General features: G+C 32.6%; 1 protein-coding gene across 4 annotated transcripts; it reads right to left on the bottom strand.

Annotated features, from left to right (window-relative positions):
- LOC135142477 (ras-related protein Rab-37-like) lies at positions 1-25,976 on the bottom strand. 4 transcript variants are annotated; one of them, XM_064074199.1, is made up of 8 exons: positions 25,744-25,976; positions 25,511-25,700; positions 6,571-6,681; positions 1,226-1,336; positions 1,053-1,161; positions 897-1,007; positions 607-748; positions 1-562 (listed from the first exon to the last, which is right to left on the bottom strand). In XM_064074199.1, the coding sequence occupies exons 2-8, from the start codon at positions 25,688-25,690 to the stop codon at positions 451-453; spliced, it is 876 nt and encodes a 291-aa protein (XP_063930269.1). In that variant the 5' UTR covers positions 25,691-25,700; positions 25,744-25,976; the 3' UTR covers positions 1-450. The 4 variants fall into 4 exon arrangements, with proteins under 4 accessions (XP_063930269.1, XP_063930274.1, XP_063930284.1 ...); XM_064074204.1 differs by having other exon boundaries at positions 25,511-25,691; XM_064074214.1 differs by lacking the exon at positions 1,226-1,336 and having other exon boundaries at positions 25,744-25,972.
- Positions 25,977-26,510: the final 534 nt, after the last annotated feature.

The following is a 26,510-nucleotide window of genomic DNA, read 5'->3' as shown; positions in this document are numbered from 1 at the left end:
TACCCATAGAAATAGTTTATTTAAAGTTTCCGATATTTCACACCAAGTAACAGAATATATATACTTTAATCGTCTAACAACTATACAAACTATATAATCATAGAGGTCCATCAGAGTGTATAATCCAAAAATTATTGTTCTAACAATGTCATCAATAATATCAGTTGTCCACTAATAATTCGATTGGTACTCCTCTACCAGCTTAGCAGATTCTCCTAATATAGATCAGTACGAGTGATATGATAATAAGGGCACACCTACCAACGACCAAGAGTGTACAAGAATAGATAGGTACTTAGTAAAAACGCTATGCACACTAAGACATTGCAGATTAAGCACCTGTACAGCCCACTACTCAGTCTGCTTTTATCACAGACTGTCGTAGTCAAAAACGTCCTCATCTTGGTGTTGTTTGTATTGTTCAGTTCGCTAAGTGGGTCCCGATAACCCCTATGTGATACACGGAGGACAAGGCGGTTTTTGCGTTTGCTCCCTGACGTAATCCTGAACTGAAAACCTGTTGTTGTCAGGTCGATTGCCACTTTGCCGATACTTCAACTCCCTGCAAACAATCAAGTAATAAAGTTCCCAAGTTGTAATAATTACCTCGCCACAGCCAAGAAAGCCAGCTCGACGTTTTGCCCGCTTTTTGCTGAAGTTTCCATGAAAGCGACGTTGTATTCTCTTGCTAATCTTTCTCCGTCTTCTCTGCGCACTTCTCGGTCGCCGCCACAATCTGCTTTATTGCCTGAAGCGGAAACCCGTTTTTTGATAGAAGCGAAAGCAGAACCTTTAGGGGCTTTTTTGGATCAGGTAGGCAAGTGATGTTAATTTGTTCGTTTACTACTTTTTCTATAATCACTGCCCCCTGTTCCGTGCCGCCAATGGAAACTTACCCAATAACATTATCACAACGTCGTCTTGAGCGTATTCCCGGATTTCGCTCAGCCAAGCGCGTATATTATCGAAGCTAGTCTTGTTGGTCACATCGTATAAAAGTAAAAGTGCTGAAACATATTCTTAAGGGGCGAATTCACGTTTGGACTTCTTACCGTGTGCGTCTCTATAGTAAGCGTGGGTTACACTTCGGAAGCGCTCTTGGCCGGCGGTGTCCCATATTTGCAGTTTCACTTTGGCGTCATCTACGGTTACTACTTTGTTCTGGAAAATTATGTTTGCATCGTTTGGCTGGAAAATGGGGAAAGAGAGAGCAATGCATTCTCACCCGAAAATCTATACCAACTGTTGAAATAAAGTTGCCGCCGAGGAAAAGACCGTCCCGGAATTGCATCAAAATACACGTTTTGCCAACGCCGGAGTCGCCGAGCAGCATCACCTGGGGGTTTGGGTTAATTGCAGTGGCGTAGGCGGAAGGTAGCGTTTTTAAGTAATTTCAAGTTTTATTTAAATAAAAAATAAAAATGATTGTATTCATCTTATAGCTCGTTTGCTTTCACAATGTAACATTCGCCATTTTTAAATACACAAGACGAAAATTCATTTTTCCATACAGTTTAGAGCACACTGTGATTGAATTTGAGGCAGTTTTAAATTGTATGAAATTTAGTACTTGATACACTAATGATACGTCAACACAATGAATTATTAAAATAAAAGCATATGAGGAAGAACAGTATTTTGCAAAAGTTGTGACATTTCAAGTTATCATAGCATTCGGAGCCTGTAGAGTACAAGGATGTACGTTTCCCGTTTGCGTTTCTCTGTTGGAAATCTATATATAATCTTTGAAAATAGATGTCAAACTCGCTACTGTAAAATTTTAAATATACCTGAAAATCATCGTATAGACAGTAAATAGGTAACCAACATTGATGACGTTATAAAATACATATTTTAAATGGAATCGTTCTTTAATAACATATTCTAAAAAAATTCTGCATAACACATTTTTTGAAATTTTAGAAAGATTATAGCATAAGCTAAAAAATTATAGTAACCATTAATTTCTGAAATGAGGTACTTCGTGATTCGAACAAATATTTTTACCTTTTAGAATTAACTATACAGAGTGTCTACAAAGTAGATTAGATATTACGTCAAAGTTATACTCCTATTCAAACAGCATTTGCTAAAATTATTTTCAACTATACACGGTATTCTGTTTTTAAAGCGTAATATCCAACTTTTTTTAAACAGAACACCCTGTATATATATTTACGTGCCCCGACTCTTCTTAGACTTTAGAAAGAGATGATATATCGATAATTCTGATGCGACGTTACCAAATTATTCCAATTTAGTAAAAGGATTCATCTGACGAATAGCTGCTTTCATATTTTCTCGACGTTTCACGACCTCTAGACTAAGAAAAAAATGCTTTCCCGTTCCCATCTGTCTGTCTGTCATCTGCCTGTGTCGATTTTTATTAGACAGATAATCTCCGAAACTACTAAATCGATTGTTGTCAAATTTTATAAGTAATTTAAAAGTATCGTGTAAACGTCAAAACGCTAAACAAAATTTATCTACTCATCCCCACCAACAATTAAATGATGTAAACTCATTTTTTTTTCATGATTACATTTTATAAATTTATTTATATATATAATATCCTGTACTTGTGGTTTATGAATTCACCTTGACTTTATTACTTTTACAAAAATTTGTGTGCCATATTTCGCCACGAATGTCACATAACTGATATTTGGGTTACGCAGATAACGAACACCCGATCAACTGCAAAAAAGTGGCAGTTGAGTGATACAAAGTGATCCAAAAAAGGCTCTGAAGAACTCGAAAAAAAATTGTTAAAAAAATCCCTGCACCAAACTTTTGAAAATCGTAAACTCTATAATTCTGATTTGTTTTAATAGACCACATTTTTAATAAATAGATAAATAATAATTATTTATTTAATAATAATAATTTGCTAAAACGCGATCCACAATGTCATTTTTTACTGTTGACAGATGCCTTTTTTGACAATTTGGTTCAGGGATTTTTAATCATTTTTTCTTCAGAATCATCGAGTTTTTCCGTCATTTTTGGACCACCTGATATTGTGCAACAATATAAAGGGTGATTACAACATTAAAAAAATCTAATTGTCATGTTATCTGTTTTTTTTTTTAGAGAATTGGAATTTATGAAAACATCTTTATCTGTTTTTAAATGCTCTTCTGCTGATATTTTGATGTGTCCGTAAATAAATTAAAAAATGTTAGAAATTATCAATCTTGGCTATAGAAAAGAAAATAAAAATAAAGTAAGATGCATCAATAAAATACAGGGTGTTTTATATGAAAAATTTGAAATACTGTAAGAAAACACATAGTTATTTGTGTATCGAGGCTATTAAGAAGAACTTTTCCAGTTGATCGGACGTCGAGGCGTAGTCCAGACCTACAAATCAGATGAGGCCGAAAAAGTTCTTTTTAGCCAAGGTACACGCAACGTTTTATAAGTGACCACACATAAAAATAATTGGGTAATAGTTTTGAGAAGCCCTGGATATTTGGTAAAAACTAAGAAGTGCTTCTTTGCTCTTTTACTCAGAAAAAAATTTCCAACGGCGCTTTTGGCTTATTTATTTAAAAAAATGTCGAACAAAAACACAAGGCCAAGGACGCAATAATAAGTTTGAATACAAAAAAAGTGGCATTTCAGTACGAAAAAGTGACACTTCATGGACATCGTGGGAACATAAAAGGACTAGACACATTGTGAACTTTTGCATTTTTAACAAAATTTGTAAAAATTAGAATATATTGACAACATAACACAAAAAAATTGGTCTAAAGAGTTTAGACAGTACTTCCCTCGCTGTCGGGAACGTGACGACTGCAAGCCTATTATGTCTTTTTTGTATTACATTTTTGTAATTCTTGATTTAATCAATAAAACTAATCAACGAATCATTAACTTTTTTCAGACACCCTGTATAAGCAAATCTAAAAATATTAAATAAATCACAAGTGTAGACTCATCATTCTTTACACATTTAAGTATTTTTTTCAGCAAAATTTTGCGGTGGGGTCATCAAATTTTAGGGGGGAGGAGCAAATACATTTAGATCAAAATTTGACTATGCTTATGATAAATTTAAAACATCTCCAAGATTTCAAAGCATTCGGTTTTGTAGTTCCTGATTAAATCAATAAAATAAATTCACACTTTCATTAATTTTTTTGAGTCACCGTGTATATGCAAATCCAAAAAATATGAATGGAATGATAAATCACAAGTACAGATTTATTATATTTTGCACATTTAAGGTGGGATTTATTCGGCAAACTTTTGAGGTGACGTCATCAATTTTTTAGGGGGGATTAGCAAATACATTTTGACTAAAAATTTACCTTGCCTATGATAACTTTAAAACATGTCCAAGATTTCAAAGCATTCGGTTTTGTAGTTGCTGATTAAATCAATAAAATAAATTCACACATTCATTAATTTTTTTGAGTCACCCTGTATACGCAAATCCAAAAAATATGAATGGAATGATAAATCACAACTACAGATTTATTATATTATGCACATTTAAGGTAGGATTTATTCAGCAAAATTTGGAGGTGACGTCATCAATTTTTTAGGGGGGATTAGCAAATACATTTTGACTAAAAATTTGCCTCGTCTATGATAACTTTAAAACATGTCCAAGATTTCAAAGCATTCGGTTTTGTAGTTCGTTTAGTAAATCAATAAAATAAATTCACACATTCATTTTTTTTTTGAGTCACCCTGTATACGCAAATCCAAAAAATATGAATGGAATGATAAATCACAACTACAGACTCATAATAATTTGCACATTTAAGGTAGGATTTATTCAGCAAAATTTTGAGGTGACGTCATCAATTTTTTAGGGGGGATTAGCAAATACATTTTGACTAAAAATTTACCTTGTCTATGATAACTTTAAAACATGTCAAAGATTTCAAAGCAATCGGTTTTGTAGTTCCTGATTAAATCAATAAAATAAATTCTCACTTTCATTAATTTTTTTCAGTCACCCTGTATATGCAAATCCAAAAACTATGAATGGAATGATAAATTACAAGTACAGACTCACCCTGTATATTAAATTTTCGATCGTTTTATTACACTGAAATGAAAAATGAAGCTCACTGTGCACTCTCAAATAATCGTATATGTAGATATCAAATTTAATATATTCCCGCCGGAAAGCTATTGACAGCATGGTAAGAAATATTAAATAAATGTTTATCTATAAATGTTCTGAATAATATATACACATATTGCATATGTAATGAATAACCGCAAACGTCACGTAATTTTACCAGGAATTATGTAGCTGATTTATCTAGTCTATTTATTAGCAAAATTTAACAGATTATTTTTTTATTTTCTTTTAATAACAAAATATGTGCGTTTTAATAAAATTTATTCTATTTTAGAATCATATAATCTTGTTTATAGGCACCCAAATACGGACATAAATTGGTCTTTATGGCACAAATCAGTCAAAAATTGCCAAGCAACGATTGATTATTCATTTACATTAATTGATTATTCAAACAAGCTTCGATATTCAATATAATTTTTTTAAGTTGGGAAAATAATATTTCATCAAATCATTCCCTGGCCGACTTCAAATTCTTCTAAAATTTCTTTTGAATAAACGTTTTCCGCTTCTTCAGTTTGCATTTTGAAAATCGAATTATTTAACAAATGAACAACGTGGTATTCATAACAACATCAAAATAATAGCCATTATATCGGCACAATTCACACAATCTTGCCGCAAATACTCAATATTTCGTTAAAAATATTTTATGCTTTAAACATAATCTCCCTAAGTATGCCCTTAATACATAAATAACTATTACTTAAATAAAGTTAGTACGGTAGTCACACAGACGATGATAATTCTCTTATCAAATACTTATACGAGACTTGTAAAAACACTCTTAAAACACATTTGCGACCAACTATACGAAATGTTTAAAATTTTTCTAAAAAAAGCAAGGCTAAACGTTAAATTCTGATAAGTGCCTGTCCCCTTCCTCCTGCCGCCACTGCTGAAACCGTAAACCGCAGTCCCTTATCAATTACCTTGACAAAAATATCATAAGTCTCGTCATTTTTGATCGATTCCCGGCGGCTGTAAAACCCGTGCTCCTCTTCAGCAGGCACCGATCCCTTGCCCGTCCTCCCGGTCTCTTCGTCGCAGCACAGCTTCTTCGTCGGCCGAACGCGCACCACTCTCCGATAGTAAGTCGCTTCTTCCCCGTTCATCGCGCGCTTTCGAGCCCGACTGATAACCGGATTTCACCAAAGCAATAAACCTCGCATGACATATGGTAAGTCTAATACGTTCCCAGCGATAAAAACACTTCCTTTGTACGTCGATAATAAAAAATCGTCATTTATTGGGGGACACTGCTGAAAGCTCGTTGTTTGCGGAGCTTAATGAAAGCTCTCGATATTGCGCCGGGCGCTTACTAACCCAGTCATTTGATGTTTCTATGGATACTGCTCACCTGCTGGCGCTTTCCTCTATCGCGAATTTGTATCGTCCCCGACGAAAGTGAATAATTGGGGGAAGTGACGTCACCGGTGAATGCATTGCTCGCGAGGACTTACCGTGAAGCCGATGCCTACTGTGGCGGAAAAATTCCCAGACTGGAATTTACCGGTGTCGAATTTGACCAGAAGGGAGGTTTTGCCCACGCCGCTGTCCCCCAGTAGGATTGTCTGGAAGGAATACACAATTATTATTTATATAATAATTCGGAAGCTAAACAGATGAAACAAAAGAGGTGTTTTAGATTTATTATAGGGGAAACTTGCCTATGATGGCATAAGCACTTTTTTTTGGACCATTTAAAAGAAATTAAGACTCGGTCACTTTTGTAGCAAGTTTTGCGTATTAAGAAAGTTGAAACCATGTTAATATGCTAAACCCAGGGGCATCCCTTTAATTCATGTTTTCTATACATATGCTACATTTAATACAGATGCCAGTTTAGGATTATCCTGTAATTGAAAACATACAGAGACAGATTTCAGTAAAACCTCTAATTTCCTTATGACAGTGTACGTAAGTTGTTCCTTTAATGGCATCATATGTATGGGACCATAGGCAATATTAAAAACTATAGAGTCTTGTTTTTACTATAGAGAAATGTCATTTGTAGCCTCAAGTACAATGAGAGGCAAGAATGGTAGTACAAAAACATGAAACATTGTTTTTGAAAAAAAATGCAAAAAATGTCAAGCCTTTCATTTTACTCTTCATCTTTTGACATGTGTTAAAAAAATTGGTCGAAAGTTGTTTCGACAGAACTTCCCTCGCTCCTGAAATACAATGATAATTTTTTTCAATCACCCTGTATACGCAAATCCAAAAAATTTTAATGGAATGATAAATCACAAGTACAGACTCATCAAATTTTGTACATTTTAGGTATGATTTCGTCGGTAAACTTTTGAGTTGACGTCATCAATTTTTTAGGGGGGATGAGCAAATACATTTTGATCAAAAATTTACCATGTTATGATAACTGTAAAACATCTTCAAGATTTCCAAGCATTCGGTTTTGCAGTTCCTGATTAAATCAATAAAAATTTACGCATTCATTAATTTTTTTGAGTCACCCTGTATATGCAAATCCAAAAACTATGAATGAAATGATAAAATACAAGTACGGACTCATCATATTTTGTACATTTTAGATAGGATTTATGCGGTAAACTTTTGAGTTGACGTCATCAATTTTTTAGGGGGGATGAGCAAATACATTTTGATCAAAAATTTACCATGTTATGATAACTGTAAAACATCTCCAAGATTTCCAAGCATTCGGTTTTGCAGTTCCTGATTAAATCAATTAAAAATTTACGCATTCATTAATTTTTTTGAGTCACCCTGTATATGCAAATCCAAAAACTATGAATGAAATGATAAAATACAAGTACAGACTCATCATATTTTGTACATTTTAGATAGGGTTTATTCGGTAAACATTTGAGCTGACGTCATCAATTTTTTGGAGGGGATAAGCAAATATATTTTGAATAAAAATTTATATGCTCTTTATAACCTTAAAATATCTGCAAGATTTCAAAGCATTCAGTTTTGTAGATTCCAAATTAAATGTCAAAATGTTGTTTTATAGTTTTAATTTTGTTTCCAAAAATCTGGACGTTTCGGGTAAAAACTCTATTCGGAGTCATAAACTACATGTTTAAGACTATGTTATTTTATACAATTTAAAACCCATTTGCTATGGACAATTTTGAAGTGACGTTGTCGGATTAGTAGTGGGGATGATTAGAGAAATTTTGGTTAGCGTTTTACCATCTACATGATAATAATAATAATAACTTTATTCAGCCGTTATAAATAAATGCAAAATTTGACAATAATCCGCCCAATATTTTCGGAGATTATCTGTCTAATAAAAATCCGTGACGGTAAACAGACGCACAGACGGACAAACAGATAATCAGACGGAAACGGGAGACCTATTTTTTCGTCCTGTAGGGGTCATGAAAGGTCGAGAAAACGTAAAAGTAGAGAGCCGGCCGACGAACTCGCTTCCAATACTTCCTTCGCTTACGCTCGGGGAGTAAAAATTGTACGTCAGATTTGTAAACGTTATGAGGTTATTAATAAATGTTTTAAATGAGTACTATAATTTTGATCGGATTATTTGATAAAGCTTGTTTTTCTACATATAAAAATGTAGCTTGATGTAGAGGTTGCATAACAAAAAAAAAAAAGGAGAAAATTAATAACAAACGAAATAAACATGATATGAACATGAAACAAAATCAGACCCAAATAACTAAAAATTAAAACAAAAATATGTTAAAGAGAATCGCTTTCGTCAGTTACATAAGTTGGTTTAATAAAATAAAGAATACTTTTGGGTTGTATGTAATCCGGTAGTTCGTGACTTGTAAACAAATACTCTTATATTTTCTGTTTGTCTATACTTCTGTCAAAGTCGCATAATAATGGCTTGTTTAACCGAAAAAAAAAACGTATAGAAACCCTAATGATGGTAGTCTATGGCGATTGGCTTCGAAGCAGCGTCGGCCTGGCACATTTTAGGTCCCCGGCGAAAAATATTTTGGGGCCCCCTTCAGATAATATTCTTTTTAAAAAATCAAATAAATTTTTAGAGAAAACTGGACAAGATGAATGAAAAGCACTGAGAATAACACGTTCACGCCACTGTCATTTGTCCGGTTTTTTTTTTTATAAAATAATACTAGATTTCTCAGAAATTAAAAAAAGAATTTTAAATTTACTCTCTTGTTCACCACTTACTATTTTTTACTTTCTGAGCGTAAGCTAAGGTAGTATAATAATCGAGTCCATCGGACGAATGGCTACGTTTATGTTTTCTCTAGAATATGAAAAAGCAGTTTCCCGTTTCCGCCTGTCTGTCTATCTGGCGTCTGTGTCGATTTCTATTAGACACATAATATCCGAAATTACAAATTACTGGACCGATTGTTGTCACATGTTGTACGTACATTAGGAAATCATGTAGTTGATAAAACGCTAACCAAAATTTTGTTAATCATCCCCATCAACAATTTATGATGTCATTTAAAAAAATTTTATTTTTAATTTTTTTAATGTTATACGGTAATATACTCCTGTATGTGGTGTACGAATCCGCTTTGAGTTTTTTCCCTAAACGTCCAACAATATTAACAGTTTACCATTAGCATAGGATATCCCGACCATGGCTCAGTGTGTTGGCTTATACTATATGTTTATGACGTCATTACTAGAGAGCGGATTTCTAGGTTTAATGCTTTTTGTGAAAAATGTAAGCACTTCAAAATTTTTTTATATCTGTAACTATGATACAATTTGGAGTCATTTGACACATTTTTTTTTATGCTTATTTGTTTTTTTTTTCAATTTTATGCATATTAACACTTATATGCTAATTTAATGCTTTTCTCGACGAATATGAGTTTTAATGCATATTTTGTTCAAATGCCGGCCTTGTCGGGATGACAAATAGGTACTTGTTATTTATCGGCATCGTATCGTATGCATTTTACCTGGACTTGACCATTGAAGTACACTTACTCAAGACCCTTTCTGTGAATAGGTTCCGGTCGTTTGGGTAATAAAATTTTATTTTGGGATTGGAAAAATACTCCATAGATTTTATGACTTTAAATCCTTACTTCCGTTGATAATTAATTAAAGCTTTTAACCAGATGTTCTTTTTCGGCATTTTGCGGCAAGACCGTTGAAGATTTTCTAGAAAAAAGGATTATTGTACCCAACTACCTACCTTAAATTTTTCTAATGGAAACTTTTAAGTAAATGAACCGTTTATTTCACAACCATCAGTCTATCGCATCTGTCGTAGTACAGTGTTACTTATACCTACGTGGTTCTCCCTTGTTACATGTTGAGTACTTTTTGGTAATATTACTAATATTTTAAAAGAATGCCGAAAGTAAAATCGACGCCGGATGGGTGGATAAGGGATTTTCCAGAATTAAAATTAGAAAACAACAAAATATTCTGCAGAGCTTGTGTGAAAACCGTAAGTCCACTAATTTTTTTTTATCTATTTTCCTTTGTTAATCCTGTATATGTACGTTGATTTAGATTCAAAGTGATAAAAAATATAACGTGACGTAACATGTCAGAACGACTCTTCATGTAGAAAGGAAGAAAATGTTTGGAGTTTCTAAAATTAAACAGCAGACCATACATGAATCTGTTGCATCTACTTCCACAAAAGATGAGCAGTTTCAGTTTAATTTCGATTTATGTAAAATGATGATCCAGTGCAATATAACTTTAAAAAAATTGGAGAAAGGCCCTCTTCAAGAATTCCTTGAAAAACACTGCAATCGACATATTCCGGTTGAAAGTACTCTCCGAAAAAATTATGTATGCCCAAGTTTACAACGAAATTAAACATCGCATTGGAGATAATTATTTATGGTTCGCTGTCGATGAAACAACCGATAGTTGTGGAAGGTACGTGGCAAGTTTAATTGTTGGAATCTTAAATGAAAATTTCCCTAGTGGAGGGTATGTAGTAAGTTTGAAAATGTTAGATAAAACAAATAGCAATACGATTACCAGATTTGTAAATGACAGTCTTACGTCATTATTTTTGCCAAATGCCGTACCGGCGAATAAAATTTTATTGATAATCTCGGATGCAGCTCGTTATAGGTTGAAACCAGGGAATAATCTAAAAATATTGTACCCCAATTTAATTCGCTCTACTTGCATTGCCCACGGTTTAGACAGAGTGGCTGAAGGAATACGTTTGCAGTTTCCTACTGTTAATAAATTAGTGGCAAATGCTAAAAAGATTTTTGTTAAAGCCCCACTAAGAGTGCAACATTTTAAGGAAAAATTTCCAAACATACCATTGCCCCCAGAGCCGATTATATCGAGGTGGGGAACATGGTTACAGGCCACATTTTATTATGACAAATATATCAAAGAATTTGAGGAAGTAGTTACGGAGTTTAGCGAAGATTCTTCTCAATCGATTAAAGATTGCATAAATATTTTGGAAAACAAAGATTTGCGACAAGATCTAGCTTTTCTAAGGCTTGCAATTATCAATTCGTATGTGAGGTAATAGAAAAGTTAGAAAAACCCAACATGTTGTTGGTAGATGCCATAAACTTAGTGAAAGAATTTAAACAACAAGCAAACGCAGTAAGGGGTGATATTGGTACTAGAGTATCTCAAAAACTTGACGAAGTGTTAAATAAAAATGCAGGTTTCGGTATTCTTTCCGACGTTGCTCGTGTTTTACAAGGCCAGAACGTGGAAAATTTTGACTTAGATTCAACATTAGTTGCAAAATTCAAATTTGCGCCAACGAGTGTGGATGTTGAACGCACATTCTCCAATTTTAAACACATTTTAAATGATCGGCGAAAAAATTTTACAGTGGACAACTTGGAACATATTACAATCATAAATTGTTTTAAAGAAAACTGAAATACGTGTGTAAAATATAAAGTCTAGGATTATTGTAATAATATTTTATCCAAAGTTCTAAGAAGTGTTCTTTGATTTGTAATATGATTATGTTTTTAATGCTTTTTTGCTTAAAATAAAACTTTTATTGAAAATGTTGTGCCTATAAATCCGCTCTCTAGTCATTACAAATCTTTTATTGGCACGATAGTGAGAATATGCATGTTTTTATTTAATAAGACTTATAATAATAATAATAATATTCAGAACATTCTGTTCGACTGTGGCTTGATTAATAATTTTAGTCTCCTGTTTTGAGGCGATAAAATCACTAAAATGAAACAAATTCCTACGTGACATTCTTCTGATGTATAAACAAGCACTTGAAATTAAAGCTTGTTATTACTGCTGAGAGGCCATTTTTCCCATTGGTTATCTGCTTTAAACATATTTTACATTGTCCGCACTTGTACAATTTGCACAATCCCTTGCAATTTGGGCTTGTTGTTTATCCCGTTGATTTTTATTTTAAGATATTATGAACAAAACAAACATCGCAAAATCTAATGTTATAATTTTTCAAAAAGCGGGAGTTGTTGAACTTGTACTTCAGAAGCCAGAGAAGTTCTGTGGGTCCGTATCCACAATAAACATATCAGAGAGACTCGACAAAGAAATGCCGAACTTACGCATTTCCTTTAATTCTTACACAGCAGCAACTCTATCTAACAGCGTAAACACTTGGAATTCAAATTATTATTATCACAATGCACGTATCTACAACAAATACTCCTATATTCGCAATGGATATTTTTTTAAATAATAAAGTTATTTTTTATAGTGACTGACGCTGCTTTGAAACCATGAAGAAGTGTTTGCTTTGTTCAACGAAGCACATTTGGAACGACCTCCAATCGCTAGAATTAGTTAGAATCTAGTTAGTGGAATTGTTGCAAAATTCAATCAACCAGGAAACTTGAGAGATGTTCCAAGATGTGGTAGACCACAAATAAACGTAACACCAAGTTGAATCTCTTGTTATTATTGGAAGACAACTCCGACGGAAATGGCTTTACCAGGAAATGTTAGCCAGTCGTTTGTGGTAAAGTTTCTTAAAAAAGAGAAACTGCATGCATGATCCTAACGATTGGAATTGTGTGAAAGTTTCATGAGACATTATTATTGTGACGTCAATCCCAATTTTTTAAATAGTGTCGCATTTTCGGATGAAGCAACATTTTGCTTAAATGATACCGTAAATCGACACAATTGTCGTTACACTCAATGGCCCAAAAAATTAATGTTTTTGTGGGAATAATAAACAGAAGATTCATTGGCCCCTACTTCTTTCACGGAAATTTAACAGCAAATCGATGTTTAGATTATCTCAGAACCACAGTGCTTCCGGATCTAATTGCTACGTTTTCTGATCCAGATAATCCACAAAATGTAGATCGCAGGATCTGGTTCCAACAGGATGGGGTACCACCACATTATGGCGTAAATGTGAGGGTTTTTTTGGATAATCAATTTGATGGAAGGTCGATTGGAAGGCGTGGACCAATAGAATGGCCACCTAGGTCTGACACCCCTCATTTTTTTTTATGACATTTAAAAAGTCGTATTTAAATGAACAAATCCGATAATTTAGATGACATGAAATCACAAATTCGTCATGAAATGACTCGTATATGTCCCTAGAGTATTGAAAAACTACATTTTCATATGTGTAAAAAAATAAGCCTTATCAAATAATGCAATCAAAATTAAACATACCTTCTTATTTAAAAAAAAATCATTGATGACGTTAAAACTTTTCCAAATTTGACGCAACATTTTTTTGACGTATATCAAAAGATGGAGATTAAAATAATAAGCTTGAAATATTTTTGCATTTTTTTCATGTCATGTTTTTATGAATTTTGTGCATTACTTTATCATAAGGTTGCATTTAATTACGTTCATATTAACCCGTCAATACTGAATAAAAATAAAAATTACTCCAAAAAAAGTTCAGGGTGTGCCATCATCAGAAGAGTACCGTTTATGACGGCAGACTTCATGGTTTTTGATTACAATTTTTTTTCAAAAAAAAGTATTGAATGTTTTAAAAATTTGGTGAATTACCTAGCAGAATCAGTGCAGGTGATTTCCAAATGTGTGTAATGCAAAAAATGGGGAATAACTTACAACAAGATTTATTCCACTATGTAAAGTTCACGTTCCTGAGTGGTAGCAATGTCTAGAAAACTCTAATTACAAAAAAAAGGAAATTATTAAGTAACTTAACTTATAACTAAAGAAAACTTTTTAAAAATGTATACAAAATTAAAAAATTGGTGAAAGTTATTTCGACAGGACTTCCCTCGCCCCCGGAGTGCAGTCCCACAAATCCCGCTTTTTTGATAAACTAAAAAATGAAATTTTGCGAATTTGTATTCAATAAAACAAATATAAGAGTATGCTATTTTATAAAATTTGGGATTATAAAAATTTTTAGTTGATAGGGAGATTGGGCAAATTTTGGTTAGCGTTTTACCACTACACAATATTTCTAACATACATATCAAATACAATCGTTCCGGTAGTTTTGGAGGTTATCTGTCTAATAAAAATTTGAACAGACGGCACACACACTGAACCAGGAACCTAATTTTTCATACTCTATGGGTCATGAAATGTCGAGAAAACATAAAAGTAGCTAGTCGCTGAGATTTGAAAGAAAATTCAGAGTCAAATATTACCCCTAAATCTTTAATTTATATGGTAAAGTAAGCTTTGATATGTTTTCTTTAAGTTGGATAAATTGATTTGATGATTTAGTTTTTTGTCTGTCAGTAGTCTGATTGACATTTGCTTTGAGCTGGATTGCCACTTTTCTACTTCATTTATTCGATCAGAATTATTAGACGCAATTTTTTAATCAAGCAAAGAAATGTTTTAATTTTCTCAGCATAGATAATTTGTCATTGTGACAGATTCACAGATCATTGCTACATTATTTAAAAAGAAAATGCCTAAAATAGTTTTACTGCAACAAAAAATTGCAATAAAAAGATGTTTTTTCCAGTTTCGAAAAGACAGGCCCGATCTTTCTTTCGAAGCAGTAACTATGAGGGTCTCGAACATATTTTCTGTAATGTAAAAATACGCTGTAAAATGTTTTTTAATTTTTTTTCTCATAGGTGGGAACATCAACTGTGGCGAAAATTTTATCAACAGGGGACCAAAATTTAAAAACATCACTATCTGGCAAGCGAAAACCCACGGATTTATTTACAAATTATATGTCTCGGAAAGACCTCCAACGACAAATTTGGCAACTTAATGAAAAAAACGAATATTTCACTGTAGATACTCTTTTGGCATATTCTAGGGAACAGTTGGAATTTAAAGGGGGGGCGAACCAAATTATACAAAATTCTTAAGTCAATGGGTTATAAACACGGGGAAGTAAATGGTTGCAAAATTCTATGTGAACAAAAACATATCGTTGCAGCCAAAATTACTTTTTTGAGAACATATTTACAGTTTCTAAATTCTTGTGAAAATGTGACTTTCGTGTATTTGGATGAAACATGTATCTATCAAAATGGTTCGTCCATTCGTCGCTGGGTGCACGATACTGATCTAAAAAGCAATCCCAACAAAATTAAAAGTGAAGGATCAGGGTTTACTACTTTCCACGCGGGTTGTTCAACGGGGTTCTTGGATGGTTGTAACAATTTTTTAAATTCAAAAAATAACGATAGAGACTATCATAAAACGATGGACGGGACAATTTTTCAAAATTGGGTGGTTAATCAGCTCATTCCTGCTTTGGCAAAGTTGAACAAAAAATGTGTGGTGGTTTTAGACAATGCACCGTATCATTCGGTTCAGTTGGATAAACCACCCACTTTTTCTAGTAAAAAATGTGAAATGCAGGAATGGCTCTTTAAACATAGTGTTGAATTTGACAAAAAAATTTCGAAGAAACAGTTGTGGGATTTAATTAAACCCTTCAGAAACAATAGAAAAAAAAAAGATATTTGGTAGACGAGAGACTAAAAGAAAGTGGCCATGAAGTTCTTAGATTACCTCCGTACCATTGTCAATATAATCCAATTGAAATGGCGTGGGGATTTTGTAAGAACTATTACAACAAGCATATAAATTCTCAACCTTCATTAAAAAATAGGGTGGAGAATGTATGGCTTGAGGCGCTTTCTAAATGTACTCCAAGCATGTGGCAACATTTTTGTAAACATTGTGAAAAACTTATTTTGGCAGATTGAGAAAAAAATATGGGAAATCTTTCGTACGAATCTATACCTTCTTTCATTATTTCGCTAGGTGAATCTGATTCAGAATCTGAATTTGAAAATGGCGGTGATGATACAGATTTTCATAGCGAAATAATGGAAATGGAGTGAATTGTAGCTTGTCGGGGGGTGATATTTTTACGCATCTTTCGATCTAAATTTACCAAGGTAGTATGTGAAAAACTACCTGACGTACAACAAAATAAGTATAATTTTAGTTAGATCATCCACGTTGTTACTTTGCACCAAATTTTAAGCATTTTCATTTTTTTTTTTGTAACTCTTCATGGACCTGGAGAAGGCGTATAGTAACGTTCTTATTAATAAGCGTTTGGAAGTACTTAGTAAAAGCAAATAAAGAGCAGTTACGTAAGCATTAGTAATAGCTATATAGATAAATCATTCAATTTAAGGCCGGAAAAATGTTTCAGAAGAGCTAAACCCATCAAAGCACTAGAGCAAGGTTGTTGTCTTTTACCAACCCTTTTAGTTATCTTAGAAAAGTGAAAAAAGAAGTTGGAAGATATGGAAATAGGCTGTTCACAAAGGTCGAAATTTCCATCTCTAAGAAGAGTGGGCGAGCAGAACGAACTGATGATTGAGAATTAAAGATGAGATGCTAAATGTGGCATGCGACAATAGTCGTATGTAGAACCCTCCCTCATATAAAAACAATGTTTAAGTGAAATTTTAGTGTTTGTTCCGTACATATGAAATAAACACTTACAAAAAGCCGAATAACTGTTTTAAATAGCGTAAAGTTTTATGCTTTCTAAGAAATGGATACCGTTAACTTGGTCATTGCTACTGAAAACTGAAAGTATCGGCAACAATCTTTATATTTCTGGCATATTTTTTAACCTTTAATTTAATAAAACATAACCTAATGAAAAATGTTCAGGGAATTTTTATACTTCTGTATCGAATACCAACAAACTCACTAGATTTTCATGGCCAACCCTACTATATAAAACCTTAATGTCACAGATGAAATTACAGTAAAGTGTCAAAGTTAAGTATGCCATCATAGGCAGGTTTCCCCCACCGAGACAGTAATAAAAATATAATCAAAGACATCCCGGAAACGGGAGACCTACTTTTTCATACTCTAGGAGTAATAAAACGTCGACAAAACATGAAATATCCTAATTTACATTCAGGAAGTAATGCTGTTTAATTTTTAGTAAAACCGAAATAGGTGTCATAAATCTGATTTGTTTACTTTTTTAACATTTTAGTAACAACACAATTCATTTTATTTATCGTTGCAATAAATTAACACCAAAATATTGTACCCTGCTTTGTATGTATAAATCTGACGCCGACATGTCTGATACGATAAGCTAAAGTTTGTTCATTTCGAGTTTCTCGTTATTTTGAATTCACAATAGTTCTCTAATTAATTACAACTATGCAGCAGCTGTTACCGAAGTCTCTGAATTAATCATGACATTTTCACTCTTATCTTTTCGATGTTCAAAGTGGCTCAAAGCTCTTCTTTAATAATGCAAGTTTCAATTCGACCAAATAATTTCTGCGCCGTACAGGGATTATTTAGCTTGTACCATCTAAGAGTTAATTGATTCCGCCTCAAATTGAAAAATCGTATTTTACTCCAGGAACGTGCCTGAAAAGCGTTTTTTGTTATAAAATAAAACGATTTTAAGCAGTTAATGAGAAAATTTGCAGGCGCTGTGACATGACTCAATGAAATTATTTATTTGAATAGAACTAGATAATTAGATAATTTGGAAACTTGACGTTGGACCTCTGGCAACGATAATAAACACAATATAGATCCTGAATTCTTAAAAGCTTTTACTAACTTAGAGGAGCTTTAGTCTATTTGACTCTGTTATTACGACATGCTCGATTCGAATAACCTTCTTCCTCCGTCACAATTATAAACTCAGTGACATGAATAACTTCATTAATTTCAATTATCAGCCTTTCAATCTAATTTACTCGATCCGAATGGTGTTCTCTCTCACCTGCAGCGCTCGAATTTCATTTGATTTACTTCATTATTATTACAATAAACCTTTCTGACATTTCTCTCTTTTCAGCCTCATGAATATTTTAAATAGAAATATCTGTTACGAAACCTGAAGCCAGCCAATTTAGAAGAGTTCGCATAATAACTGGTTATTACGTGAAACTTCACATTTCATTAAAAGTTAACACAATTTTTAAAAGCGTTGGAAATTAATTTCAAAAAAATGAACCCGTCAAACGCAAAAATGTATTTTTAATTATAACATGTTCCCGGCGCAAGAGTGATTTTATCGTTCATTTTTTTGTTTGAAACGATTAAAACCCTTTCATCATATAAAATGCATTGCGAAAAAGGAAAATCGATAGAAAGTGATTGTTTTTTTGATATTTTTTATCACTGTATTGCTGCCGTAGTTTGACTTAAATTTGGGAGATTTTTATAAAACTAAGCACAACATTGTTGGAAGCATGCTCTCTAAGTAAAAAATTCAGGCAGGGCCGGTTTCATGTTGATGTATGCCCTGCGGCTAAACATAAAACAACATCCCTATCAGAGAAGAAAATCCGAAATACGTTTGAACGATTGTTTGATCATATTTCCCTCACAAATTTACGACCTCTAAGAACTGTTTTTGAGGCTCCCTTATATCTGCTCCCGAGGTAGTGCTTAATTTGCTTTGCCTTTGAAGCTGAATCTCCATACAGGATGTTCCCTCTTGTTTAACTTAAAAAAAAAAACAAAGATAAACTGTTCAGAGCTATCTAAAATTAAAAATACAGAGCCTTTTTTTCATATTATTTAAACAACCTACAAATTTTTTCAGACTTTTCAATTAAACTGCTTTCTTAATTTACATTAATGAAGTAAAAATGTTTTACTTCAATTTGTCGACTTCATAAATAAAACAAACTCTTATAAGTGCTTCAAGATTCCAATTTAAGACTTTTATTGATTCTGTTCTATGTCAGTGACCTGCAGTCTTTGCCAATAACAAGAATCAATTAAGTATCCATGACACAACCGTAGGTCTAAATTTGAAAATCGTAAACACCGGTAATAATAATAATAAAATGAGACCGCTAATAAAAAACAAATTAATAAATATTCTATTATTTATTATTTATTTCAAGGGTTTGATAACCTATGTTTTTTTTTGTGTTTGTCTACGACATCCAACTTTTTTATATCACCATATATTTTTTAGAATTCTCGGAGAGGTGATTTTTTTGAATTCATTAACGTATCATACTTTAATCACCCATACTCCGCCACTGTCTAAGGTTCGAACGCATTATGTTGCGAAACCACAGTTGTTTCTTCATAAAAACGATAATGTTCCACATTTATATTAAAAATGCATTCATAAAGGACGCGTATGTCAATTCCAACATGTGCAGTCCAAAGTCAAGGCGGACTCATAAAGCACAGTTACAAGAGTATATTATTTTATAAAACTGAAATTGTGTTGTTAAGCAAAATTTTAAGGTGACGTCTGTACAGTGTGGCTGGAGATGATCACACAAATTTTGGTTAAAGTTTTACTATTTAGACGACATTTCTGACATATATAAAATAATAAAAAATAAAAAAAGTTCAAAATTTATTTCGACAGAACTTCCTTCATCCTCGAAGTGCAGCCCCACACATCTGGTTTTTTTGAAAATTTAGAACAAATTTTTGCGAAAAACTCAAAAATGGTAATGTCGAGAAATCGGGCTCTCCAGAAATAAAATAATTTTCAAAATTGAAAAATTTAAAAATCGGAAAATTGAAAAACCGAAAAATCGAAATCTGAAAAAACGAAAAGTCGAAAGATCCAGTGATCCAAACATCAAAAAATGAGAAAATCTAGAATTTCAAATATCGAAAAACTGAAAAGTTCCCAAAATTGAAACGTTGAACTAGAAATCGAAAACTTGAAAAATCTAGAAACTGAAAAACCAAAACTCGAAAAATTTTAAAAATCGAAAAACCCAGAAATCGAGAAATCCAAACATTGAAAGTTTGCAAAATCATAAAACAGAAATGTCGAAAAATTGAGAAATCGAAAGATCTGACATTAAATAAATGAAAAAATGAAAATAACGTAAAACTGAAAAATTCAGGAATTGAAAATTTCCCAAAATTGAATGGAATGTTAAAAAAGTGAGAAATCGAACACTTAAAACATCGAGAAATCAAAAAAACGAAAAGTCGGAAAACTTTAAAAGTCGAAAAATCGAAATGTCGAGAAATCGCAAAAACCAAGTCGAAAAATTTTAAAAATCGAAAAACCGAGAAATCAAGAAATTTAAATATTGAAAATTTGAAAAATCCTAAAACAAATGTCGAAAAATTGAAAAATCGAAAAATCGAAAAACCGGAAAATCGAAAATTTGGAAATCAAAAAATGGAAATAAAGAAAAATTTAAAAATCCAGGAATTCAAAATTTCTCAAAATTGAATGAAATGTTGAAAAACTCAGAAATCGAAAAAACGAAAAGTCGGAAGACTAAAAATCAAAAAACCGAAATGTCGAGAAATCGAAAAATTGAAAAATCAAAAAACTGTAAAATAAAAAAAATATAAAGCGGAAGATTGAAAAATCGAAAAATCAAAAATTTTAAAAATCGACAAACCGAGATATCGAGACCCTGAAAAGTTGAAACACCGAAACATCGAAATCTCAACAAAAATCGAAAAATCGAAAATTTAAAAAACCGAAAAATCTAAACGCAAAAGGCGAAAAATCGAAAAATCAAAAATTTAAAAAAATTAAAAATGAAAACTGAAAAATTGAGAAATACTGAAATTGAAAAATTCCCGAAATTGAATGAAATGTTGGAAAATTGACAAATTGGAAAAAGGAAGTCGAAGAATTTTAAAAATCGAAAACCGAGATGTCGAGAAATCGAAATATTGAAAAACAAAAAAATAAAAACCGGAAAATTGAAAAATCAAAAAACAAAAATTTTAGAAATCGAAAAATTGAAAAATCAAAAAACTGTAAAATAAAAAAAATATAAAGCGGAAGATTGAAAAATCGAAAAATCAAAAATTTTAAAAATCGACAAACCGAGATATCGAGACCCTGAAAAGTTGAAACACCGAAACATCGAAATCTCAACAAAAATCGAAAAATCGAAAATTTAAAAAACCGAAAAATCTAAACGCAAAAGGCGAAAAATCGAAAAATCAAAAATTTAAAAAAATTAAAAATGAAAACTGAAAAATTGAGAAATACTGAAATTGAAAAATTCCCGAAATTGAATGAAATGTTGGAAAATTGACAAATTGGAAAAAGGAAGTCGAAGAATTTTAAAAATCGAAAACCGAGATGTCGAGAAATCGAAATATTGAAAAACAAAAAAATAAAAACCGGAAAATTGAAAAATCAAAAAACAAAAATTTTAGAAATCGAAAAATTGAAAAACCGAAAAATCTAAAAGCGAGAAGGTGAAAAATCGAAAGATGGAGAAATCGAGAAATTGAAACATTGAAAAGTAGAGAGATCGAGAAATGTGAAAATCAAAATTCGAAAAACTGAAAACTTGAGAAATTGAAAAATCCCAAGACTGAATTACTAAAAAATGAAACATTGCGAAATCGAAACATCAAAAGAGATTTGCGATGTTTGTTTTGTGATAACCTCTATAAAGTAAAAACCAGCACAAGTACGCACAATGTAAAATATATATATATTTAAATGTTTATGTTTATACATAGGAAGAATGTCACGCAGAAATTTGTTTGATTTGAATGAGTTTGTCGCTTGAAAACAGAGGACGAAAATTATGAATTACCCACTATCGAACAAAATGTTCTGAATATTGTTATTATAATTCTTATTTTATCATTATTCAATAAACAATCCATTGGGTGACTTGAAACTTTTGTTTTCTCGCCGTTTCATGACCACTTGGGTACGAAAAAAGTGGACCCTCATTTACGTCTGTCTATCTATCTGTCGTCTCCGTCAATTTTTATTAAACAGATGATCTCCGAAACTACAGCACCGATTGTTGTCAAATTTTGTACGTATATTAGGAAAATGATGTTCGTTTGGATGCGTTTAATCAATTTAAGGAGGCGACACAAGAAAATATGTAAACAGTTTGAGAAACCGACAAAATTTTATAATTCAAATTATATACACCGTGATTAACAAGTACTGTTTGAGTTGGCAATAGAACCCTCCTCTCTACATTTACTTTAACATTTCATACAGATCTTTATTTTAACCTCTAGGGTTTTCATAAAAAAATTACATTCGCAAAATCAAATTTTATAATTTTTCAAAAAAGATCGATATACTTTATTGTACTTCACGAGAGAGAGAAATTATGTCAAAATAACGTTTCACCAATTTTTTTAATGAACTTTTTTTGAAATCAACTTTTGGCTGAAAGTAAATATTATATTATATTAATTCCAGTATATAACACGAATCATAAAATAACTGTGTCCACAAATTTCGGAAAATTTAAATCAACAGTTTTTGGTAGAATCGATTAAACAAATCGCTTCATGCATAATTTTTTACATATACTGTCTAATCAACCATAAAAATAAACGTATATTACTGAAATTGAACTAAAATTACTGTTCAGCGCGTATTTTCAACAAACATTTAATAACTGGTTAAAATGACGTGAACGACTTTCCGGAAGGTGAACAAACAAACTTTAATCAGTATTTTGTAATCAATATTAGCCTCCTCTGAAACTTTGTAATTCCTGAGAGAACTTGTGTAAGTAAGTTAAAGTAAAGGTGGACTATTAAATCAGAGGTAAAAGCATGTTATACTGTACATTTCAAGCGAGATTTATTTAACACTGCATCAAAGTGACGTCACTAGCTCCTCGACTTTGATTTTTGTAAGTATTCTTTTTGGTATAAATAATTTCATAATTAGCAGTGTTGGGCAGTATCTAGATACTTGTATCTAAATAAAGTATCTAGATACATTTTTGGGTATCTAGTATCTGTATCTAGATAAAATCGAATTTAAGCACAAATTATCTGTATCTAGATACAAAATTAATGGCGCAGATACAGATACATTTTTTATTTCACTTTTTTTTCAGTAGTTTATTAGTTGAGTTATACTAGTAGTAATTTTTGATACTTCATGTTGGTGATTTTGGTCACATAAACAAAAATAGAGGTAAGAGGTAATAGTGTTCTGTCACGGAAATTTTCATATTTTAGATACCATCATTTACTACATTGTAGCCTTCAGTACTTATACATCTTTAAATATAATCCTGAGGGATAATAAATCTAAGCCATGGTAGGATGGTATTTTAAAAACCATAAACCACAATTCACTATTCACTGCGTTTTACGCTTATCGGGGCAATGCATTTTACCTGTGTACCTGAGCAACCCGGGTCCGGTAGGCCCGCTGGTTGTATTTGTGTTATTAAATAAGAGTAATTTTAATAGTAAAAATATTTGTTTAAGGTATGTTATTATTTTTAGAAAATAATAATTGCCGGTTACATAATGATTAATTTTTTCAATTAGCACAAATTAGTTCTGTAATCAACTACTCGAATGTTCAATACATATATTTCTCTCGCTTAAATCGCATATTTGTTACTGTTTTGTACCTTTATTTTTCAGACAAATGTAGCAACTTTTCCTGTTGCCACATGTGTCATTTCTTCACTTTTTCATTGTTGGACTTAACACGAGGCGAGCTTGGCAGGTCTGTTTTGCCCTAGAATGTGTCGATTATGTTTAAGTGTAAATCTTGAACAATAAAATTAATATTTTTACAACTCTCGGTAGAATAATTTATCGTGATATATTCTCAGAAATCGTGAAACGAGATTAAAATAAAATGAGTTTCAACAAAAATCTGAAAATTTAAGTTGTACTCTGGTGATTCCGGCCTGCCAGGCAGCCTTTGATCCTATAAGGGGTTTCAATACCTTTCTAAGAAATTGTACTTATTTTGCCTTAAACGGAACAAGCAATTCTTCCTAAAATGTATATACCTGCCGCACCGGGATAGACGATTACCGGACATGGTCGTAAAAACATCGTAAGCCGATATTGAAGAATAATAATTTATGACAGGTTGCCGACAACAGACCTTCAGCACAGAATAATCATTTCCCGTATTCCTTTGAAATATTAATTTTAATGTTGGAGATACTTATTAGATATACCCAAACACAATTTGGGCCCTGTAGTATGGGAATAAAAAAAAATATTCTTTTTAAGCGTACGTAATAAATATTGCACAATTTGCGATACATTAAACAGCGAAGCGATGGCCTATTTGCAGGAAAAAAGAAAAGATTTTTCAGTCTTGAATAACTATGCTACAGTGAAATGTTTATTTTGTAAATTTAATACCACAATCCCTTCTTCTGCACCTGTGGAACGGGTGTTTAGTAGTGGAAACCAAATTCTGACACCAAGAAGAAATAATTTAGATGACAATACGTTCGAAATGTTGTTAATTTTAAAAAATTCATTAAACAATACATAAAAAAATACATAAACATGTTTTCAGTTATTTTATTCGCCAAAGCTTCAAAAAGTATCTGTTTTCTTCTATCTGTATCTAGATACATACTTTTAAAAGTATCTGTCCCCAATGCTGATAACTAGTAACCAATTAAGAACCTCCCTTTTATAAATTTAACAGTTTTCATGAGTAATCTATTTATTTCTATAAATACATACTTCACAATGATGAAAGAGTAGGTTACTTTCAACAAGACAGGGCGACAGCGCATTCGGTTAGAGCCACAACAACCTGACCTCACCTGACCTGACATTTTTTGTGCTCTGTATCGAACCAAAGTTAAATGCAAGTATTATTTCAAAAAATATACATAAATATAAAACTATGTTTCAGAATTACATAATTTTTGACGTAACCAAACTTCCTGCAATACAGTCATTATTTTTCCGAACGTTTAAAAAATTTAACTAAAAATATTATCTAATATATTTATATCACACAACACTTCTGTTGATATGGAAACATAATTATGTCTTGATAAGACGTTATGAAAAACAATAATTTTCAACATTCAATGCGTCCTGTGGAATTATTAAATAATAATTTCATTAATAATAATATTCATCGAACACACAAGTCTCTAAACAAGTCATAAACATAAAGACCTGTTGAAATCCCCATGTCGAAAATTTAACCTAGTTCGACTAGTTTAAACTAAAGACAAAAGCAAGCCAGCATATGTTGGGGTCAAATTCCCGATTTCCACGAAAAAATCGTTCTCCGTCCCTATAAAAGAACCACATAACCACATTACCCAGCCTTACCTTATGCACAATCTGCTCCTTGTCCTCGATAACATCGCTCTGGCACAGTTTGAGAACTTCAGCTGGGGGCTTGTAATCCCTGTAGCCCGTCGGAGAGGGGGTGTTGCCTTTCTTCCCCGAAACTCTCAAACTATCGATATCCTCGAACACGTCGTCGTCCATGCTATCGTCGGCTGCCATCCTGCCGACACTAGGATCAATCGAATAGAAGAATGACGCTTTGAGCGACATACCGAGCTGGTTCCTGCTGCGCTCCACCATATGGTACGATGGGCCGATGACGTGGACACCCGGTGCACGGAGGCGATCACAAACCGCTTTTCCCGTCGGGAACTGGGCGATTCGGACACTTGAGGAATTCAGGTAGCAGCCATGTTGATCCCCGTCGAGCCGCTGTGATAAGGACTCACAGGATCAATGAACGCCCACGGACACACACACGCCCAAAGCTCATTGAGAATTGCAAGCGAGTACGACGCCTTTTTCAAAAGGAAAGGCGGAAAGCGCTTTCCTGGGTTTTGTTGACGGGCGTGAATAATGAGGGTAGTGTGTTAGTGGGAATGTTTTGATCTGAGGTCTTACAGGAATTGAAGAGGAAATTGAAAAAAATGAAAAGGACGTGTGGAGGAAAGAAAAAAGTTTCGGGAGAAATTCGGTTTTATTTCAGGAACTAACTGAAATATTGTAGAAGGGGCTGGTTTTTATGTGCAATTGGAAATTCGTAGAACAAGAAATTGCAGGTTTTCGCGTCTGTATCGTCTTTTGACAACTTACTGACAGATCGCCGAAATTAAGAAATCGTAATATAGGTAATATCAGACAACAGTGACAAAGCACCAATCTAAATGATAAAATATAGCAGATATATTTTTAATTATAATACAAAAATCCATTAATTTGGACAAGTTTATTGCAGAGTGTATGTATTATTCGTAGAGTTAATTAAGCTCAAGTGTTATCTCTGATTGACACTTATGAAAAAATAAAATGGGTAAATAAT

The sequence above is a fragment of the Zophobas morio genome, unplaced genomic scaffold (genome assembly GCF_036711695.1).
Source record: "Zophobas morio isolate AGI-343-1 ecotype UQ-CSIRO unplaced genomic scaffold, CSIRO_AGI_Zmor_V1 ptg000004l, whole genome shotgun sequence".
NCBI classification, from domain to species: domain Eukaryota; kingdom Metazoa; phylum Arthropoda; class Insecta; order Coleoptera; family Tenebrionidae; genus Zophobas; species Zophobas morio.
This window is presented reverse-complemented; position numbering and strand designations above follow the sequence as displayed.